At 47.9% G+C, this 18,095-nt stretch overlaps 1 protein-coding gene across 3 annotated transcripts in view; it reads left to right on the forward strand.

Moving 5' to 3' along the window:
- Positions 1–3,258, forward strand: part of FAF1 (Fas associated factor 1) — a 473,869-nt gene extending 470,611 nt beyond the window's left edge. For all 3 annotated transcript variants that reach the window (XM_046660423.1, XM_046660421.1, XM_046660422.1), the window contains one exon: positions 3,003–3,258. In XM_046660423.1, the coding sequence (XP_046516379.1) occupies positions 3,003–3,086 (84 nt within the window). In that variant the 3' untranslated portion in view covers positions 3,087–3,258. The remainder of the gene's footprint in view (positions 1–3,002) is intronic.
- Positions 3,259–18,095: the final 14,837 nt, after the last annotated feature.

Here is an 18,095-nt window from a genome sequence, read left to right on the forward strand (position 1 = left end):
TATGGCCCCTCTCTTGCTGGGGAGAAGCATGGTGTCGGGTATACCCCTAGGTTCCCCACAGTCTCTTTGTCCACACCAGGCAAATGAGAATGGAAACAGATTGTCCTTGTTCACTTTGAAATTTCTGTCTGCAGTGACCTTCAGAGCCAAAAATTTCTTGTCATCTGGCGCACCAGAGGGAGTAGCCCCAACACAGCCATATTTGCTGTGAAGCAGTCCATTGGTGGCAAAGCCCCTCTGAAACTATAAAAGGGGGTCTCCAGATCTTGAGGCATTACCCTATCAGGGAAAAGGGGGCACTTCTACTGGCAGCAGGTTAGAAATAAGAAGGGCAATGTGGTGCAGACCTGGGTTTCAGGAGGCTTCGAGGAAGAGCTCCAGCTTTGAGGCTAGACAGACTGCGGCCCTTACCCTAGGCAGCACTCCAGCCAGTAATGGCTCCCACCCATTGAGCCTTACTGGCTCGGGCACTGTACCAGAGGCTTCACCAATATTATTCCATTTAACCATCACAACAACCCATAAAGGAGAAACGGTGATTATTGGCATCTTACAGCTGTGGGAAAACTGAGGCTCTCTGGTTGTGTAACTTCTTTAAGGTCGTATAGGCAGTAAGCAAGAGAGCTGGGATTTGAATCTAAGTTCACTTCACTTTTTTAACCATTATTCTGAGTAGTCATACCCTTACTTTCCACGTAGCCTTAAACAAGTGGCAACCACTTTGAGCCTCAATTTTGTCATCTCCCCCTACCTTGCATGGTTGTTATAGGGATTAAATAAAATAACATATGTAAAGGGCCTGGCATGTAATAGGCGTTCAAGAAATTTTAGTTTCCTCCTTCTCAAGTCCTAGCTCTCCCACTTAAAGTGACTGAAAAAAGCACTTAACTTTTCTTGAACACAGTTTTCTCGTGTGAAAACTGGGTGTGGTTTCTGAACCTCTAACCTTGCAAGTTGACAACTCAGGCAGGGTATGCACAGCTCTGACACTGTTAAGATTATGGCTTCTCCCACAAACATCAAATTTCCAGTTATAAAATTAATAAGTCATGGATATGTAATGTACAGCATAGGGAATATAGTCAATAATATAATAACTTTGTATGGTCAGAAATGGTAACTAGACTTATTGTGATGATCATTTTGTAATGTATATAAATATCGAATCACTATGATGTAAACTTGAAACTAATAGGATATTATATGTCAATTACACTTCAATACAAAAAAAATCATATTTACAAACCACAAACAACACAGTAGAAGATGCCGGAAGAGCTCTGGCATGTTAATTAAGAACAATAGCGGAAGCAGCTGGGCAGAAAATGCCAACGAGTCAGAAGCAGAGGCAGCCTAGCTCGGTTTGTTGACAGAAGCCAGCGCAGTATTGTACGTTAATTGGGGAAGTGGGTAAACATTTGCCAGCAGCTTGCCCCCCAGTGCATTGGAAGACAGACAGCAGGCTGGGCCCTCCCCACCGCCTTGCCTGCCCATCTGCCCACAGCCCGAGAGATACCAGTAGAGCTGCTGTGCTCTGGGTTCCTTATAAGCAGAGAGGATTCTGGAGGCGGATGTGTCTCCTTAATGATCCTCCTGGGCATATCAGGTTTCCATCGGGATACAGTCGAAGAAAGTGTTCCTCCTTCAGCTCGCCAGCCTGCCTATGACACTCAGCCCCCCAGGGCCTCTACTCCCCCTCGGCTAGGAGAAGACAGTGGAGCCATCTCATTAGGTGTGGCTTCAGTTGAGCAGACGACAAGATTGCCTGCCTCAGATGCTGTAGTCTCTGCGCATGGGCCCAGAGCTTCTGTATCAAACAGAGCAGACTGCTTGGCCTCGCATCACACACACTCGGAGCTGCCCAGTCATCTGTGTGTGTCCATCCCTACAGTTACTCACAGGTACAGCAGCCGTCATTGAACACCTGTTCGGTGCCAAACACGGTGCTAATTACATATTTTTTCTCATTCAATCCTCACATCAGTCCTACAAGATTGAGACTAACTCCAAAACCATAAAGCTAATAATAGCCAACACAGCTGTGACTGAAATCAGACTCTTTCTGTTTCCAAAGCCCATTGTCCTTTACACTAAACCAGTCAGTATTTGTCAATTTTTTTAAATTCATGTTCCCTTTTGATAAACAGGAAAGTTTTGTTTCTCTCTCACTCTCAGATTCAGAAGTCCTCCACATCCCATCTCTGCCCCTGGCCTAGGAGGTTATAAAAGTTAAATAAATTAGGTAATTTGGGATCTCTGTATGATTAGCATATCCCAACTGAGCCAAGATTTTGTCTAGCTTTCCTTTTTATAGTTTATATTATGAAATGATGATTTTTTACTTCTAAAATAGAAAGTCATATTATGACATTGACTCATTTTTTCAAACTAAATATCCCCCCCCACCAACAACAACAAGGAGATTGGGCTATGCCTCCCTGGGGAGCCTCTCCCCAGCACAGGAGACAGCACCTTTGGGCATGGTGGAGTGGGCATTCTACAGTGTATACAGGTAGGGTTAGTAGAAACATCAGCACCAAAGGCTTCTCTCTTTTCTCACTGAGCAGAAAAGGCCCTCCCTGCGGTCAAGAGTTAAGCAAGCAGAAGTCCCTGGGAATACCAGTCATTGTTTAACCCGAACCATTTCCTGAGGGGCCTCCTCTTCTGTTGGCCAAGCTGAGCTGTGCGGGTGGCAAGGGAGCTCCACCTGCCCAAGAAGAGGTCCAGTCTCCTGAACCTATGCCCTGAGATCAAATGCCAGTTCTTCCACTAAACTCTGAGACTTGACCTCTCTGAGCCCTGGTTTCCTCAGTTATAAAATGAGAATGACAACATCTGCATTACAGGGTTATTTAGAGCATCAAATAAGATGATAGATGTGAAAATGCCCATGCCAGTGCATAGTAGGCTCAAAATAAATGTGCATGGGTAGGATCTGAATGCCATGTGGAAAAAATAGTGCTTGTTCCAGTCTTTTGAATATGTGTTTTCTTTCTTTTTAGGTAACCCAGCTGGACCCAAATAAGTCATTATTGGAGGTAAAGTTGTTCCCTCAAGAAACCCTTTTCCTTGAAGCAAAAGAGTAAACAAGGCCCAGCAGTGCAACCAGCCCTTCCTGGACAAGCCGGAGGCTGCGTCAAGAGAAGGCTCCTCACCAACCCACCTACGCTCTCGTCTCACTCAATTCAGTGTCACACTTCTGCCTCTTGCAAGATTGCTGGAAAAAAGTAATAATAAACATAGCTACTTAAAATTGCCCATCCACGAGTATATGTTCCCAACCTCGTTATAGAGAATTACAACTCTGCCACCCTCCCCTGCCCCCTTCACCTCACCCTCATTCACTGACTTATGCACCGTTCAAGTGTGAGTGATCACAGAGTAGAATTGTTACCTCTCCAATGCCCTTCTTCTCTCCACAGTGTCTAGGACAGTTCTGTGACACCAGGATGTTCTGTGACACCAGGATGCTGTGTATTTGATATGTCTCATTGAGCCAGGGCTTATATGCCTCTGCCTTTTTATTTTCATGACTGGATTTCTACTTTGTCACCTAATTTTAAAAGGCAGGGGTAAAAAGTCTAATGGGATTTCTTGGTATGGAGATTAAACATTGTTGTAGGAAAAAAAGCATATCATTTTTGTTGGTACTTTCTGACTTCTTTACTAAGATATAAGGTTGAGTTTGAGGACTGCATTTGACATATATGCAAGACATTTACTACTGCTGCCTTGAGTCTCCAGGTTCCATCTAGGAGGTATCTGCTGTTCCTTTACAGCATGAGAAACTGTTGAAGTGCACGATGTTAGTGATGAGATAATGTGAAGAGGACCAGTACCAGGACTTCGGTATCTGGCCCGGCTGCAGGAAGCTGCTGATAGGTTTGCATTTGGGCAGTTAGAACCTCACGGACACCAGCTCCCAGGTTGCTGGTCCGTCAGTGTGTATGCTGAACACAATTTTCCCGTGTTTCTCTCCCTCTTCATCACGCGTTTGGACCTTCTCACTTGGTGTCTTAAGCACCTTGTCTATCGCCAAAATCTGATCAGCTGCCTCATGGACTCTGAGCCCAACTGTAATAAGGAACTTGATCCACTATTTCATTCTTTTAATGTTTTAATATTAAATATTGAACTCCTATCTCAAATGAAGGGGTGTCATTCTATGGCTAAGCATTCTGACTTCATATATTTGAGAGAGCAAACAGGGGCTCAGCTCAGAAGACATGTGTTGCATGAACCTACATATAATAATTTTGGGGTGATTTAGTAAATGTGGATTTTTGTTAATCTCTGGATTTGGGGTTTAGAGTTTAGTTCATGGAAGCGCTGTTTATGTCTTCACGGCCAATGATTTCTTTCAGTCTTGGAATGTTTCTCCATATCTATTTTGTGTCATCTGTGGTCTCTATCCTGGGGTTGGGATCCTGATTTGACATTTTGTACTTGTCCAAAAGAGAGTATGAGTGCTGGATTTTTCCCCCAGCCCAAGCCAAGGGGTTCTCATAAGACTCTAACTGAAGCCCGAGATATGCCTGGTCACTTTTCCCTCTGCCCAGAAGTGGGCACTGGCCGGGAAAATTCCTCCTTGTGTCTTTTCTCTGATACTCCAGCCAGGGACCTCCCCTGAACACTCTCTTAAAAGAAATGTGTTCCTAACAGACTAGTGCTGTGTCTGTGTAGGTGCAGGCTTTCTCTGGCCCCAGTGGTCTCTCCGGGGAGGCTGAAAGGAAGAGACCCACTGTGGCCAAGTTCAACCTGAGCACTTCCTCTCCAGCTCCACTCCTACCTTCCTAACCTAACGGCCCACAAGACAGTCATGTCCAATGCTAAGAGCATGGGGTCTTCTTTTTCCAGGTAGACCCTGTTCTGGAGCTGCCCTGGAGAAGCTTCTGCCCTGAACTCAGGCCACAGTCAGGAACAGCAGCAAGGGTGGGGGCAGAGATTGGAGAAATGAGACTCTGCATTCACTTTCACGTTTAACCTATTCCATCTGATTTGAGTTTGACTTTATCATATTATTCCCCCCATCACCTTCACTTCTGTATTCCAATAACATACATTTTACTCTGAAACCAATTTCATCAAAGTTATTAAATGCTACTTGAATGTGTATGAAGTTTACCCTCCCTTTTTCAGCCTTGTCTTGGAAGGTTCTTCTTGCTCAGTACCATGAAATGCTATCCTATAGGCCCCATTGCTGGGAAAGGCCTCAGCTAATTATCACTGTTCCCTCATGTTATTCTGCTCTACGAAGCTCTAGAACAGGAGGCCAAACAATTTTGTGTCTTTTCTTACAACATTAAAATGACTTACATAAAGTTAGATTCCAAGAAAAACAGTAAGGACTTGCTATCACCACAGAAATAGCAATGTCCTTTGCAATTCTTCCTCCTACCCTTAATCTTCCTTGGGCTTTACATTCCAGCCATCAGACACAGTCAGTGACTCAGTCCGAATATTTGCTTGGTCTTCTTATGCCCAGCTGTTTATAGTGAAGTTCCAGGGCTCCTTATCATTCCCACCCCCGTTCCAGTTCACTCCTTTGTGTTTCTTGGATTAGCGGTTGTACGTTTGAAGCATTCGTTTGAAGGTTTAAGGAAGCATTGCCAGTTTCCCACTGCTCTCAGAAGGTGCAGGTGGGGGCAGTGTCTGGTTGGCCGTGTTGCCATGCTCTGGCACCACTGGTTCTATGGGACACACAGGTGATCATCTCTGAATTGTAAGCCTGAGTTGGATGAGAGCATCTTTTATGGAATCTTTCTTTTTTAATGTAGAAGAATAGGTTTAGGCTTTCATAAATTTTCCTTGGTGACATTAGAGACATAAAGTAAGTTTGCAGTTTCATTAAAATTGCTACTACCAAAGACATGCTGACCTGGATGTGCTGGTCAATGGGGTAAGTTTTAAAGAGATTGCAGAGCTCTGCAGATTTCCCCAAAGCTCGGAACTTGTTCATTTGGATGTGGGAGAGGGTGTTGATTGTCTCCATGAGCAGCATCACTGATTGATACACTTCCACCGTCCCTCTCAGTCCCTGATCCACCCAGTCTTGGATCCCACAGGTAGATGGGATGTGGAATCCTAAACTCAATCCAGGAGTAACTCACATAGGCATTGCACTTAACAATCTATGTGACCCTTTCACATGCATTATCTCATTGAATCCTTTATAAAATTCTTGGAGGGAGATCTCACATATACACACATTCCAGAGACTTCAGGATCTTCAGTTTGAACGTTGGTTCTCCCACTTAATAGCTGCATGACTTTAAATGAGTAACCTCCCTGAACTTCAGTGTCCTGATAACATTCAGATAGCACTCTGAAGCTTACCACACCTTCCACACACATCCTCACAGTCCACTGCAGTGAGGGAAGCAGGGCAGAGGTGATCAGTCCATTTTTGCACATGAGGCTCAGAGGGCAGTGGCTTGCCTAAAGTCACACAGAATGTTGGTAGATGTGTTAGGACTCAAGCCCTGGGCTCTGATTTTCTGGTCCACAGCTCTTTTATAAAGAATCTCTAAATTTCATGCCCAAGAATGAATCTTGGAATCCCCTACAATTGTGTCCAAAAAGTTAAATGTGTACCTTTCTGTATTCTTCAGATTCTCAGTGGGCTCTATTGACCCCAAAAAAGTAAGAACCACCATTTACATCATGCAAACATCGTAAGACTATTTGCTTCTTTTCTTCAAGCCATATTTTTATTTAAAATCCCCAAAGAGGCTGGGATGCAACAGGTAGGCTTTCTTGCCTTGAACCTCCCTCTGCATTTAGTGCTTCTTCCTCATCTCAAATAATTTGCTTTGGAAGATGGCCCTTAACAACCCCAACTGGCCATACAGCTCCTCTCTGCTGCATTTTGAAAGTTTGGTCTGAAAGGAAACACCAGTAAAAGACACTGCTCTCCAGTCTTCAGTATGTTAACTCTTAATGTGTACACTATGAGTTGTGGTTCTCGGTTTCAAGAGGTGATATAATATGTGGTTAAGAGAAGAGCCTCTGGAGCCAAATTGCCTGGGTCCAAGCCGCTCCTGCACTTACTAGTAGTGTGCCCTTGGGTAGTCACTTCACCTTCCTGTGCCTCAGCTTGTTAGCTATAACATGGAGATAATCACAGTACCTGGTTGACAAGGTTGTGAAGATTAAAGGAATTAACACAAAAGTTAGTTAACATGTAAAGCAGTATTCAAGCCATATTTTTATTTAAAATCCCCAAAGAGGCTGGGATGCAACAGGTAGGCTTTCTTGCCTTGAACCTCCCTCTGCATTTAGTGCTTCTTTCTAGCTGTAAAGCAGTTAGAACAGCTATTATCTGGTCTACAAACTCATATGGGATCATAAAAAGGAGAGTGGGTGATGACAACAGTGAGAAGTGTCAGATTATGGGGGAGGACACACAAAACGTGAAAAGCAGACATCAGAAGTCCAGGAGCACTGCTCCAGGGCCCTTCAGGGAAGGTCACTGTGTTACTGGTATCTTAAGGATGAGGCTGGGGCATGGTGGGGAGCAGGGGAGAGGACTAACTTGCTGAGTGCTTAGAATATGCCGGATACTGGGCTTGGAGCATGACATACATGAGCTCATGTAACCCCACAACAACCCTGCTGGTGGGTGGTCTTGACCCCATTTAGAAGAAGCAACAGGCTTGAAGAAGTGAAATGACTTGGGCCCGAGCTCCACAGCTAATAAAGAGGAGAGCAGAGCTTATGACCCAGCCCTGTGACTCCAAAGTCCCTGCTCTGTTTATCACAATGTGGTACCTTCAAGGAAAGTATGACATAATACCAAGGCACTTCAAATCATAATATTTTTTAAATGTTGGTTAATGCGAAAAGGGGTAAAGGAACATTTTTATAGAAAACTCAGCTTTTCAGAGTGACTCATTCCCCAGTGTGTCAGGAGCCAGAATGTAAGCAATGCCTTTTATTTTTAAGCACATGCAGTGATCTGAAAAGGATCCTGTAAGTTGCTGCCTCTTTGATGTCTCCAGAATCCATTCCCTGCTCCTTCCTCCGTTATCCCACTGACATCTCTTCCCTTTGGACCTTTATCATCTCTCACCTGGGTTACAAAAGCTCATCCTAATTGATCTCCCTTTCTCCTGTCCCTTCTCTTCTAGAGCAGTCTCCACACAGCTGCCAGAAAGAGCTTTCTAAATACCTGCCTCCCTGTGCCACACCCCTGCTTTGATCCCCTCAAAGGCTTCCCACTGCCCTCTGAATAAAACCCAAACTCTTGGCTTGGATTTACAACTCCTGTCATCTGGCCCCTGTCTCCCTCCCCATCTGTATCTCCAGCCATGCCCTTAACACACATCCTGAGCTACTTGCACTCTCCTGAAAGCAGCAGCTTTCTACCACCCCTGCCCTTGCACACTATTCCCTCTGCTCTGCATGCCCTTCCATCACCACTAGACCTACCACCATCCATCCTTCACTTTCAGTTTAGCCTTCACTTCCTCCAAGATGGTTTCCCCAGCCCTTGCCTCACCCTCAGGTTAGGTGCCTGTGCTGTGACTCTTCAGCCCTGTGCCACCCTTTTCCTAGCACTGGATCACTCTGAACTGTAACTCTCAGCTCACATGTCCTTCCTCCCCCTACCCCCAGACTGTGAGCCCCTAGAAGGGTCTGAGTCACTTCATATCTTCAAGGCCTAGTGAAATAACTAGTACATAGTAAGCACACAGTAAATTTGGACTTATTGACTGAATTTAAACAAATAATGATGTCCTTGTATTAATAAGGTGGTCACTTCATCTCTAACATCCAGCTCATTTGGGAACATTGTAAGGGCAGAGACCAGGTCACAATCGTCTGTTATTTCCAGAGCCAGACCGGGGTCTGGCACGAAGCAGTCGTGCACCCAGTGGTTACTAAAACATTTAATTAATTGGAACTGGAGCAAAATCAACTGGAGCTGCTGAGAAGAGACAAAGAGTGAAGGAATTGGTGTTGAGTGAAGGCCTCGGTAAGGCCTGCACGATGCCAGGGGCTTTATACACTGTCCTCCCACACCATCCTCAGAATCACTCTGAGGTCACCGCTATTAGTGTCTTTATTTTACAATTACGAAAACTGAGGCTGAGAGAAATTATGTCCCTGTCCCAGAGACACACAGCTAGTAGGGAGGGGAGCTGAGCTTTCCCTCTGAGTCTCAGCCCAAAGCTCATGCCTGCAGTGTTTTTTCTCCGCGATGAGGCCCCCCTCTCTGAGCTGCTTCAGTAGCTGTACCCTCTAACCCGCAGATGACAGAGTATAATAAAAATCCTCAAATGCTTCTCCCCTTGCCTTCTAGGATGCTGCACTTCTCTAGTATCCTCCAACCTCTCTGAAAGGTCCTGCTCTGTCTCCTCTGCAGACTTTCCCTGCTCTGCTTGCCTGCGAAATGTCAGCAGTCCCTGACTTTGCCATCTGCTCTTCTCAAACTCTTCTTAAAGAAGAGGCAGTTTTTACTTCAAGACTCAGCTCAGATTTTGCCTAAGGTGTAAATTCCACGAAGGTGGAGTCCATGTCAGTCTGATGTGTTGTTTTATCCCTTGCCATTGGCCTGGCACCGTGTAGGTGCTTGGTAGATAGCTGTTGATAATAGTGAACATTGACGACATGTTTATTGCATGCCAGGCACTAAGTGCTTTACTTGTATTAACTTATTTACTCCTCATAACAACCCTATGAAGTAGGAGCTATCAGTAGCCCCACTTTATTGGTGAGCAAACTGAGGCACAAGTGATTAAGTAATTTGCACAAAGTCACACAGCTAGTAAACTGAGGAACCAGGAGTCAAATGCAGGCACATTGGCTCCAGAGTTCAGGCTATTACCGCTCCACTCTACTCCTCCTCCTCCAGGAAGCCACCTGGAGTCCCCAAGACAAGTTAGGGGCCTCTTCTAATCCCCAGGTTTGACCCTAGCAGAGCACTTATCACATGATTGTGATTATTTGCACAGAAGTCTCCCCGTGTGGCCTGTGACATATCTTTCCCCCTCCTGGCACAGGGCACAGACAGTAAATGTTATACGAATGAATGAACTACAAAACCACGCTGTGAGGGGGAACACACTGTCCATTTCATATGTTGATAAACAGACTTACAGAGGTTAAATCATTTGCCCAAAGTCTCATAGCTGCTATATAACACATTGTCTATCTCCAAAGCAAATATTTTGTCCACCATGCATTTTCATCAAACCAGCATTCAACTTAAGTACTGTTAAAGGCCCTTTGCCTTATGGAGACCAAGTCAGTTTTGACTCTTTCGTTCATCATGTAGGCTTTTTGTTAAATACTGGGTTCTCAGCCTCTACCCTTGGCCCAGAACTCCTAGGCTGGGGTGGGGCCACCAGTTTCAGAGCAGTGTGGTCAATGCTAGAGGAGTTGCAGAAGCTGGGGGGACCCAGAGGAGGCTCCCGGTGCAGGCGGTCCGATAGGCTTCTGGGGAGAAGTGAACCCCACCTAGGAGCTCTGGCCAGAGTCCACTCTGTGCTAAATGGCCTGCCCAAGCCTGACAGTCTGAGATCCTAGAGTTAGAAAATAGGAGCCTCCTACAGGATCAGAAAGGAGGCTGCCCCTCTGGGATCTGGGCTCTAGGCCCCTGGAAATGTTATCTGCCTTACTTGCACACACAGTGGTAACATTTGCATAGGATTTTTCTGAGGAGTTGGCAACAAGAAGAGTCTTACTGAATCTTTTCTCTGTGTTTTTGGGGGTTGGGTGGAAGCCCATGTAAGAGGAACCAGGTGTAGAGGCCAGGAACTTTGCTGTATTTCCAGAGGTGGGTACCAAGGCCTAAGCTGGATGGAGCATGCCACGTGGGAATCATCTAGCTGGGTCTGCATAGTCCCTTTCTCATTTCAGAACATTTCCAGACACAGCAGGTCTACCTTTCCTCTTGCTACAGATGGAGAAACTGAGGCACAGAGCAGTGAAGTGACTTGGCCAAGGCCTCCATTCTGGCATACTTTCAACCACACCAAGCATCAGGGAGGAACTGGCTTGTGCAGCTGATGCCTACATTCTTCCATTTCCTCTTATAAAAAATGGGGTGCATTTTATGAGTTTTTTACATGCTATGGGAGGTCATGGACACAGAAGAACGTGTTCTCTAGAATAAAGGTGGTACTGTGCCACGGTGGCGCAGAGCCCAGCTCCTGCCTTTGGGGAGCCCTACCAGGAACAAGCAGTGCCAGGGTGTGCCCCAAATAATGGCGGCTCTGAGAGGAGACAGGTAGGGGGTGCTTCCAGAGGCGGGGGAGGCCTGGGCTGCGCTGCTCCGTCCTTACTGGGCAGTACCACTTTGTGCTTCACGGCAAACATGCTATGGTTAGGGCGGCGAGTGGAGTGGGTGAGGTGACCCAGGGAGGGTGATGGCCCAGAGTCCTCTGCGACCTTGAGCAACCCAGGCCTGCCAGAAGGTCTCTGAGCCTTGCAAATCCATCGGAATTCTGATTCTGGAGAGAGTTTTCAGATTATGGTTCAAGAGCAGAGGCAACTCCTGTCACCAGCTCCCAGCTCCCCAGTCTTCCTGCTAATGGAGGCAACAAAGGTACTGAAAGGGAACAATTTTCCTCTCTGGAGTGAAAGCAAAGAGAGGAATTCATTCATTCAGGAACTGTCTAACAAATAATAATACCCAATATACCTTGAGTGTTTACCTTGAGTGTCAGACACTGAGAAGGACTTTACATGACTTGTGTTACTGAATCCTCACAATGACCCCATGAAAGCATTATTTTTACTCCCATCTTACCTAGAAGGAAAGGTGACAAATGCAGGACTCCAGCCCACGTCAGGCTCTACACTGGCAGCTCTGCTCAGCCAGGTCCTGTGACCAAAGGTGCTGAGGATACATGAAGGGTGGGGCCAGCCTCTTGACCAGCAGTGACAGCATATGGGTCGGTCCTTGGGGGCGAAGGGTGCACAGAAAGGAGTCAAGAAGCCCCAAGGGAAGAGGTTCCAAACACTAAAGGAAGTGATTCCTTCCTCCACCCCTCCTACACCCATCCCCACGGGGTCAGTTCTAGGGGTGGAGAAAGTGGTCTCCACTCAGCCTCCTATCTCCAGCCAGTCTCCTCTGTAGATGCAAAGAGCAGCTTTCATTCCCTCCCCCACCCAGCTGTGTGACCCTGAGAGAGTCACTTACTCTCTGTGCCTCGGCTTCCTCTGAGATGAACTGGAGATGAAGATGGGTGGCTGTGTGGCCTCAGAGAGGGCATATGCACAGGAATTGGAGAGCTTGCAGGATCAGGATGTGCCTATTGTGCCCCCGACAAGAGACAGTGGGGGCATCCTGGAGGCTGGGTCCTAAAGGGTGAGTAGTTTCCAGGGGGGACTCAGAACCTGGAGGAGGTATCTGTGCTTCTGTGCCACCTCAAGCCTGGAGTCTGAACCACCCATTAGGGCCAAAAAACATACTTGTGAGCCAGCTTTCCGACCTCAACACAGACCCTGCCAGGAAAGAGAGTTAACATGTTGGGCTCCAAGCCAACCAGTATCAGCGCTGAGCCAGTCATGCAGCTTGGAACTCGCCCACCATACACAGCCTGGAGGGAGACTGCGCTGTCCCCCGTCCCAGTGGGAAATGCGAAGTGGAGGGAGTAGGAGGTGGGGTGGTGGTGTTGGTGGTGGAGGAACCCAGAGCAGAATTCTTTGAGGGAAAGATGCCAAGGGTGAGGAGGTAGGGGCTGGGGGATAGATTAGGTCTCTGCCTCCTAGCTCTTCCCTCTCTCATATCTTCATTTTGATCAGTGATCTGGGGGTTACAGGCTGGGAGTATGCAGTCTGTCGAGGCACTTCCCAGGAATGGTGGGGACTCAACCCCAGGCTGACCCAGCCCAAGATCCTAGCGGTAGTGCCCTTCCTCTTCACAATCTCCTCCCCCAACATGCGGTGGCCCGGCTGCTGCTGTTCTCCAAGCAATCCGATTCTGGAGTGGCCAGCAGACAAGCCCAGAGAGGGCTGGCGACTCACCCGTGGTCACACAGCACAGCAAAGCTCCCAGTCTGGGTGGCACGGGGCCCCCAGGGCTGATTCTCGGAATCGCTGTTTCCAGAGGCCCTCTTGGGAGATGGGGACCAGGAGGAGGAAGGTCAGAAGAAGGCCACTCTGTGGGTGCACACTGTCCCCAAAGCCCCGAGAGGACCTGCAGCTCACTTGGGCCTTTGCACAGTATCATCTGTGCAGAATCACTCTCTCTCCCTCCCTTGCTGGGCTTGGTCAATGCAGGGTCCTTCCAAACTCAGCTTCCGGGAAAGTGTGAGAACTAAGGTAAAATGGGGGAGAGGTCGGGAAGGAGACCAGTCTCCTGAGCAATATACTATAATCAGTGACTTTCTTATGCTCCTGCCATAACCAGTTAGACACTGTGAGGGGTGAAAAGATTCCATTCACAAGAGCTGTATAAAACACCAAGGAACATGCTTAAGAAACAGAACCATAGGAACAAAACAACAAAATTTACAAAAGGACATAAAAGTCATGAATAAATGAAAGTCCTACGGTGTCCTAGATGGAAGGAAATATTGCAAATTGGGAAGATGCACGATCTCCCTCAAATTAATTTCTAAAGGCAGTTAAATCAAATTTCCAAAGAGTTTTTTAAATTTTACTTTCTTTTGGGACCTAGCTTTAAAAATTCTAAAATACTCATTCAGAAGACTGTCTTTCCACAATAGCCATGAGAAGTTTGAAAAAGAAGATCAGGAATCAGAAAGATGACTTGCCCACCCAAGTATTACAGAACTACAGTAATTAAAAGAGTGAGGCTGGTGCAAAAGGGAACAGCTCCCTAGAGGGGAAAGTGCTGAACCGCCTAGAGCCATCTGGGAACTTAGGACGTGGTCTACGGTTGGGGGAAGTGTGGCTCATTGGGTAGTGCTGTGCTAACTGGCTAATCCCTTGGGGAAAAATTAAGTTACAGCCTTACTTCACATCTTCCGCCAAATTTAATTTCAAATGAACTAAAGATATAAATCCTGACTATCATGAAGAGGTGTTACTATAAAATACAGGTGAACGCTCTTAGAAAGTTAGATTTGAAAAACCCTTGTTAAGTATGATACTGTAAGCAGAATCTATAAAGAAAAGATGACAGACAGCTACATTAAAAAAAATTTAACTTCATTATAGCAATAACAAAACAGGATAAAAACAAAAATGGAGAAATGCAGCAGATGTTACAGATAGGAGGGTACTACCCTCTTTAATATATAAACAGCTATCATAAATTAAGGAAAGGAGAAGCTCTATGATAGAAAAATAAGCAAAGGATACACACAGTTTTTTTTTAAGGCATGAGTGACTAACACATAGGAAAAACTAACGCATAACTAAGGAAATGCAAATTACGATGGCAAAAAAAAATCTTTTTTCCTGCTTGAATTGGCAAAGATTTACAAAATCAGCAAGATGCACTACCGTTGTGTTCGTCAAGACAGCCTTTCCTGAGAACTGACAGGTAGCTATCAAAATCCTTAAAAAACAAAACTAAACAAAACAAGCCTCTGACCCATCAATCTTATTTCCAGGAATTTATCCTAGGGAAATAATTAAGCAAATTCACAAAGAATATTCATTGTAGCAATGTGTATGATAGCAAAAATTGGAAGTAAACTAAATACCTATTGATAGGGAATTCGCTAAATAAATTAAGGTATATCCATACAATAAAATATTAAACAATTCTTTACAAAGATTATGTAGATATAAATATGAAATATGAAAAATCTTCATTTGTAAATTAGAAAGCAGGTAGCAAAAAGTGTATTTTTGTAAATGTAGGTACACAGGAAAAATATTCCAAATATGCTTTGCTAAATTGTCTAAAATGTTTTATAATGTTTTACTTTATCAGAACAAGCGTAATAATGTTTCCATTCGGGAAACCTAACGTCGTCAGGAAGTCTCCTTTGACCCTCTTTTCCACACTTCCACCTCTGCCTGTTCTCAACCGTGAGGTCATGATAGGTGACTGTGTTCCCAGTTGGCCAAGAGCTCTTTAAGGGCTCATCATGGTTGATTAGTCTCTGATCCTCAGGGCCTGGCGCTTACTAGGTGCTCAACAGGATGAAATGAATGACTCGTTTTCTCCTGTTGCCGTGAAAGATCGGTGAACCGAATGGAATCCAACCGATTAAAGCCGCTAGCTCTGACCCTACTATCCCGGAACCGAAGGTGAGAAGAAAAAAGCCTGAGAGTGAAAGTCGGATCTGGGTTCCTATCTTCCCGGAGGCTCAGCAGCAACGGGGCAAGTTACGTCGTGTAGCTGAATCTTGGCGGACTTGTGTCTGAAACCTGGAACGTCACAACCACCCCCACCCGCAGGATTGCGTACCAAGCAAGACAGCACACATCAAGCGTTTAGCAGAGTGGTAGTACACAGTAGGCACTCAAAAATAGAAGCGAATCATTGAGCGATGAACAAGTTTGTCTCGGGCTCAGAGGCGCCCAACCAGAAGGTTGTGGAGATAGGAAGCCCGGCAACGCCGCGTGGCCGCCTCTCCTGCACGCGCCCTGCAGACGCCCGGGCATGCTGCAAAGGGCGGCTGCAGCCGCTGGGGCTCTGCGCGGGGGTTTCCGCCGCGCTGTCAGCACCGCTGCCCTCGCTCCGCGCCTGCAGCCGGTTGGGGGTCGAGGACCAGGGAAGAGGCTGATCACCGACGGGGCCCGCAGCCCCGAGGGCGAGGGTGCAGAGAGGGCCAGGCCAGACATCCTTCCACCGCGCCCAGCCCGAGCCCGCGCCTGGAACCGTGCAGAATTTGGGCCTTGGATCAGGCTCTCCCCTGGTACTCCTGAGTTCGAATTCTGCTCTGTCCCATACTAGTTGTGAGATGTGGAACAAGTCACCTCACCTCTCTTGAGTCTGTTTTCTCACCCAAGTGGGATAATAGGACTTACCTCGCAGAGGGTGGTGAGACTTAAGTAAGACCCTGTAGGGGAAGCGCGAGGCGCAGGGCCCCTCGCAGAAGAGCGCCCGAGAAATCAAGCACCACGGTGGGAGAGGTTCTTTCTGGCCGCAAAATTGCGCCCTGCTCCCTGGCCCTGGCCTAGGCCGTGTTCGTGGCTTTGACCACGTAAATGGGCCATTTTAGCGGGGTCGAGAGCGAGGACAGCAAACGAGGCTGCGCTTCTCCCTGTCCACCAGGAGCACACGCAGCTGAGAGTCTTAATTCACGTGGCTCGACAGGTGATCCGGAGGAATATGTCGTGGTGTGTCTGTGTGTATACAGGTGTGTGTGTATCCACGCGCGTGTTCGTGCGTACGAGAGTGCCTGTGGTTGTGCGGGAAACAGCGTGTACCGGGCGGCCCGCGAAGATTCTTCTCCCAAAGGCACCTTCCGGCTTTTCTCCGCGCCCCCTTCGCGGTAAAGAGTTTCAGCCAAACTAAGGGAATCTGGCGCGGCCAGGGGAGGGGTGGGTACGGGAGGGGCCACTCCATCCCGGAGCCACTGGTTTGGGGATAATTACTTTTAATGTCAGAAAGATTTAGTTTAATATCATCTCTATTAGGCTGCCGGGAGGGTAATTAAACAGGACGCGCCGCAGCCGGCAAACAGATGGCGTCTGCTTGCTCCGAGGCCGCCGGCAAACAGCGCAAAAGTCAATGCCTCCCGGGTCCCCCGTCAGCGCCCCTGGCCCGGCTCCTACTCAGCGCCACCAAGCCATGCCTCCAGCCCCCTGTGCACCCTCAGCCTCTGACTCCAGCCTCACTCCGGGTCTCCACCACGGCCATCCCTTTGGACCCCACCTTCGCCTGGGCGAAAGCATCGGGGATGGGGCCAGCCGCGAACACTGGTGGGTGGACTTTCGTGCGTGGCTGGGAGCGCTCACCCGGGGCTCCCAGCCCCTTGCACAGCAGAGGCATCAGCAAATGATTCTGAGCTAAGAGGACCTGCGTGAGTGAGTGTGTCCGTGTGTGATTGTGAAGACGGGCTTTCTGTCCTCCGCTGCCTCATTTGTACGGGAGGTCTGGCTTTCTCTGCCCAGAGTCCAGCCGCCTGCAGGGGCCAGACCTGGAGTAGGGTTAGGTCCGTGCAGGAGCGAAGGCACATGTGCGTGAGCATATGCTATTGGTGTTCCGTCTGTCACCCAGGTAGGAGTCTGGGTGTCTGGGTGAAAGGTCACACACCAACTGCATGTTCCAGGATGAGGATATGCTTGAGAGCGCTGTGAAGTTAATCGAACTTTCTGAAGGGATCCTCTTGGGTGGGAGGGTGGCCGGGTCAGAGGTGAGTGCACCCTGTGCGTGGTCACTGCATGCAGGTGTGAGGATGTGTCCAAGACTTTTGCAGAATGAGGTCACACATACCAGTTGTGTGTCCAGGTATGATGCCACACTCTGGTGTATGGGCGGCCCCTGCTGCCTCAGTCTGGGCATGCTCCCTCACTCCTGGCCGCTCAGCCAGGCCACCCCCTTCCGGGCTGCTCCCCTCTGTGAGCTCAATTCAAACCAGGACTAGCCCGGGAGTGGCCTGTGGAGGTGTGAGTGCACGCCTCCCTCCATGACACATTCACTCACATGAGCACCTGGGGCATCAGAAGAAAGGGTGTGGGTCTCGAACCTGTTGGGCTGTGAACAGGAGGGAGAAGGATCCACCGAAGAGAGAGGCACCTGTCCTAAGGGTGGGCAGATTCCCTCTGATTGGGCTGGGTTCCAGGATGTGCCGTCTTCCTCTCCTAAGAAAATGAGGTCCCTTACATACTAGCAAGAGAGCTCGGGGTTCCCAAGTCCTGGTGGCTGGACCCTTGGCTCCCACAGGTTTACTGGACCGAAGTGAGGGACTCTCACAGTGGCCTGGCACGAAGAGGGGTCTCTGGCCCACCGCCCCCCCGAAAGCTAGGCAAACTTTTGTAGTTCATTTCGTTTGGCCTTAAAAATAACTTCTCGAAAACTTTGTCCGAGGTAGCTCCGGAAGGAGGCGCCCGGCCTGGCGACCCTGCGCAGAATCCGGCCGCGGTCCTCTCTCCCCCACTCACCCCGTGCCAGGGGGGCAGTCAACGCACAGATTTCCTTGACCTCATAACCTCAAGGTGTTGGAAGGTGGGGTCCGGGTCCTACGCTCCTGCAGGACAGATTATCCCAGACTCACTTT

Source organism: Equus quagga, chromosome 5, assembly GCF_021613505.1.
Source record: "Equus quagga isolate Etosha38 chromosome 5, UCLA_HA_Equagga_1.0, whole genome shotgun sequence".
Classification (NCBI taxonomy): domain Eukaryota; kingdom Metazoa; phylum Chordata; class Mammalia; order Perissodactyla; family Equidae; genus Equus; species Equus quagga.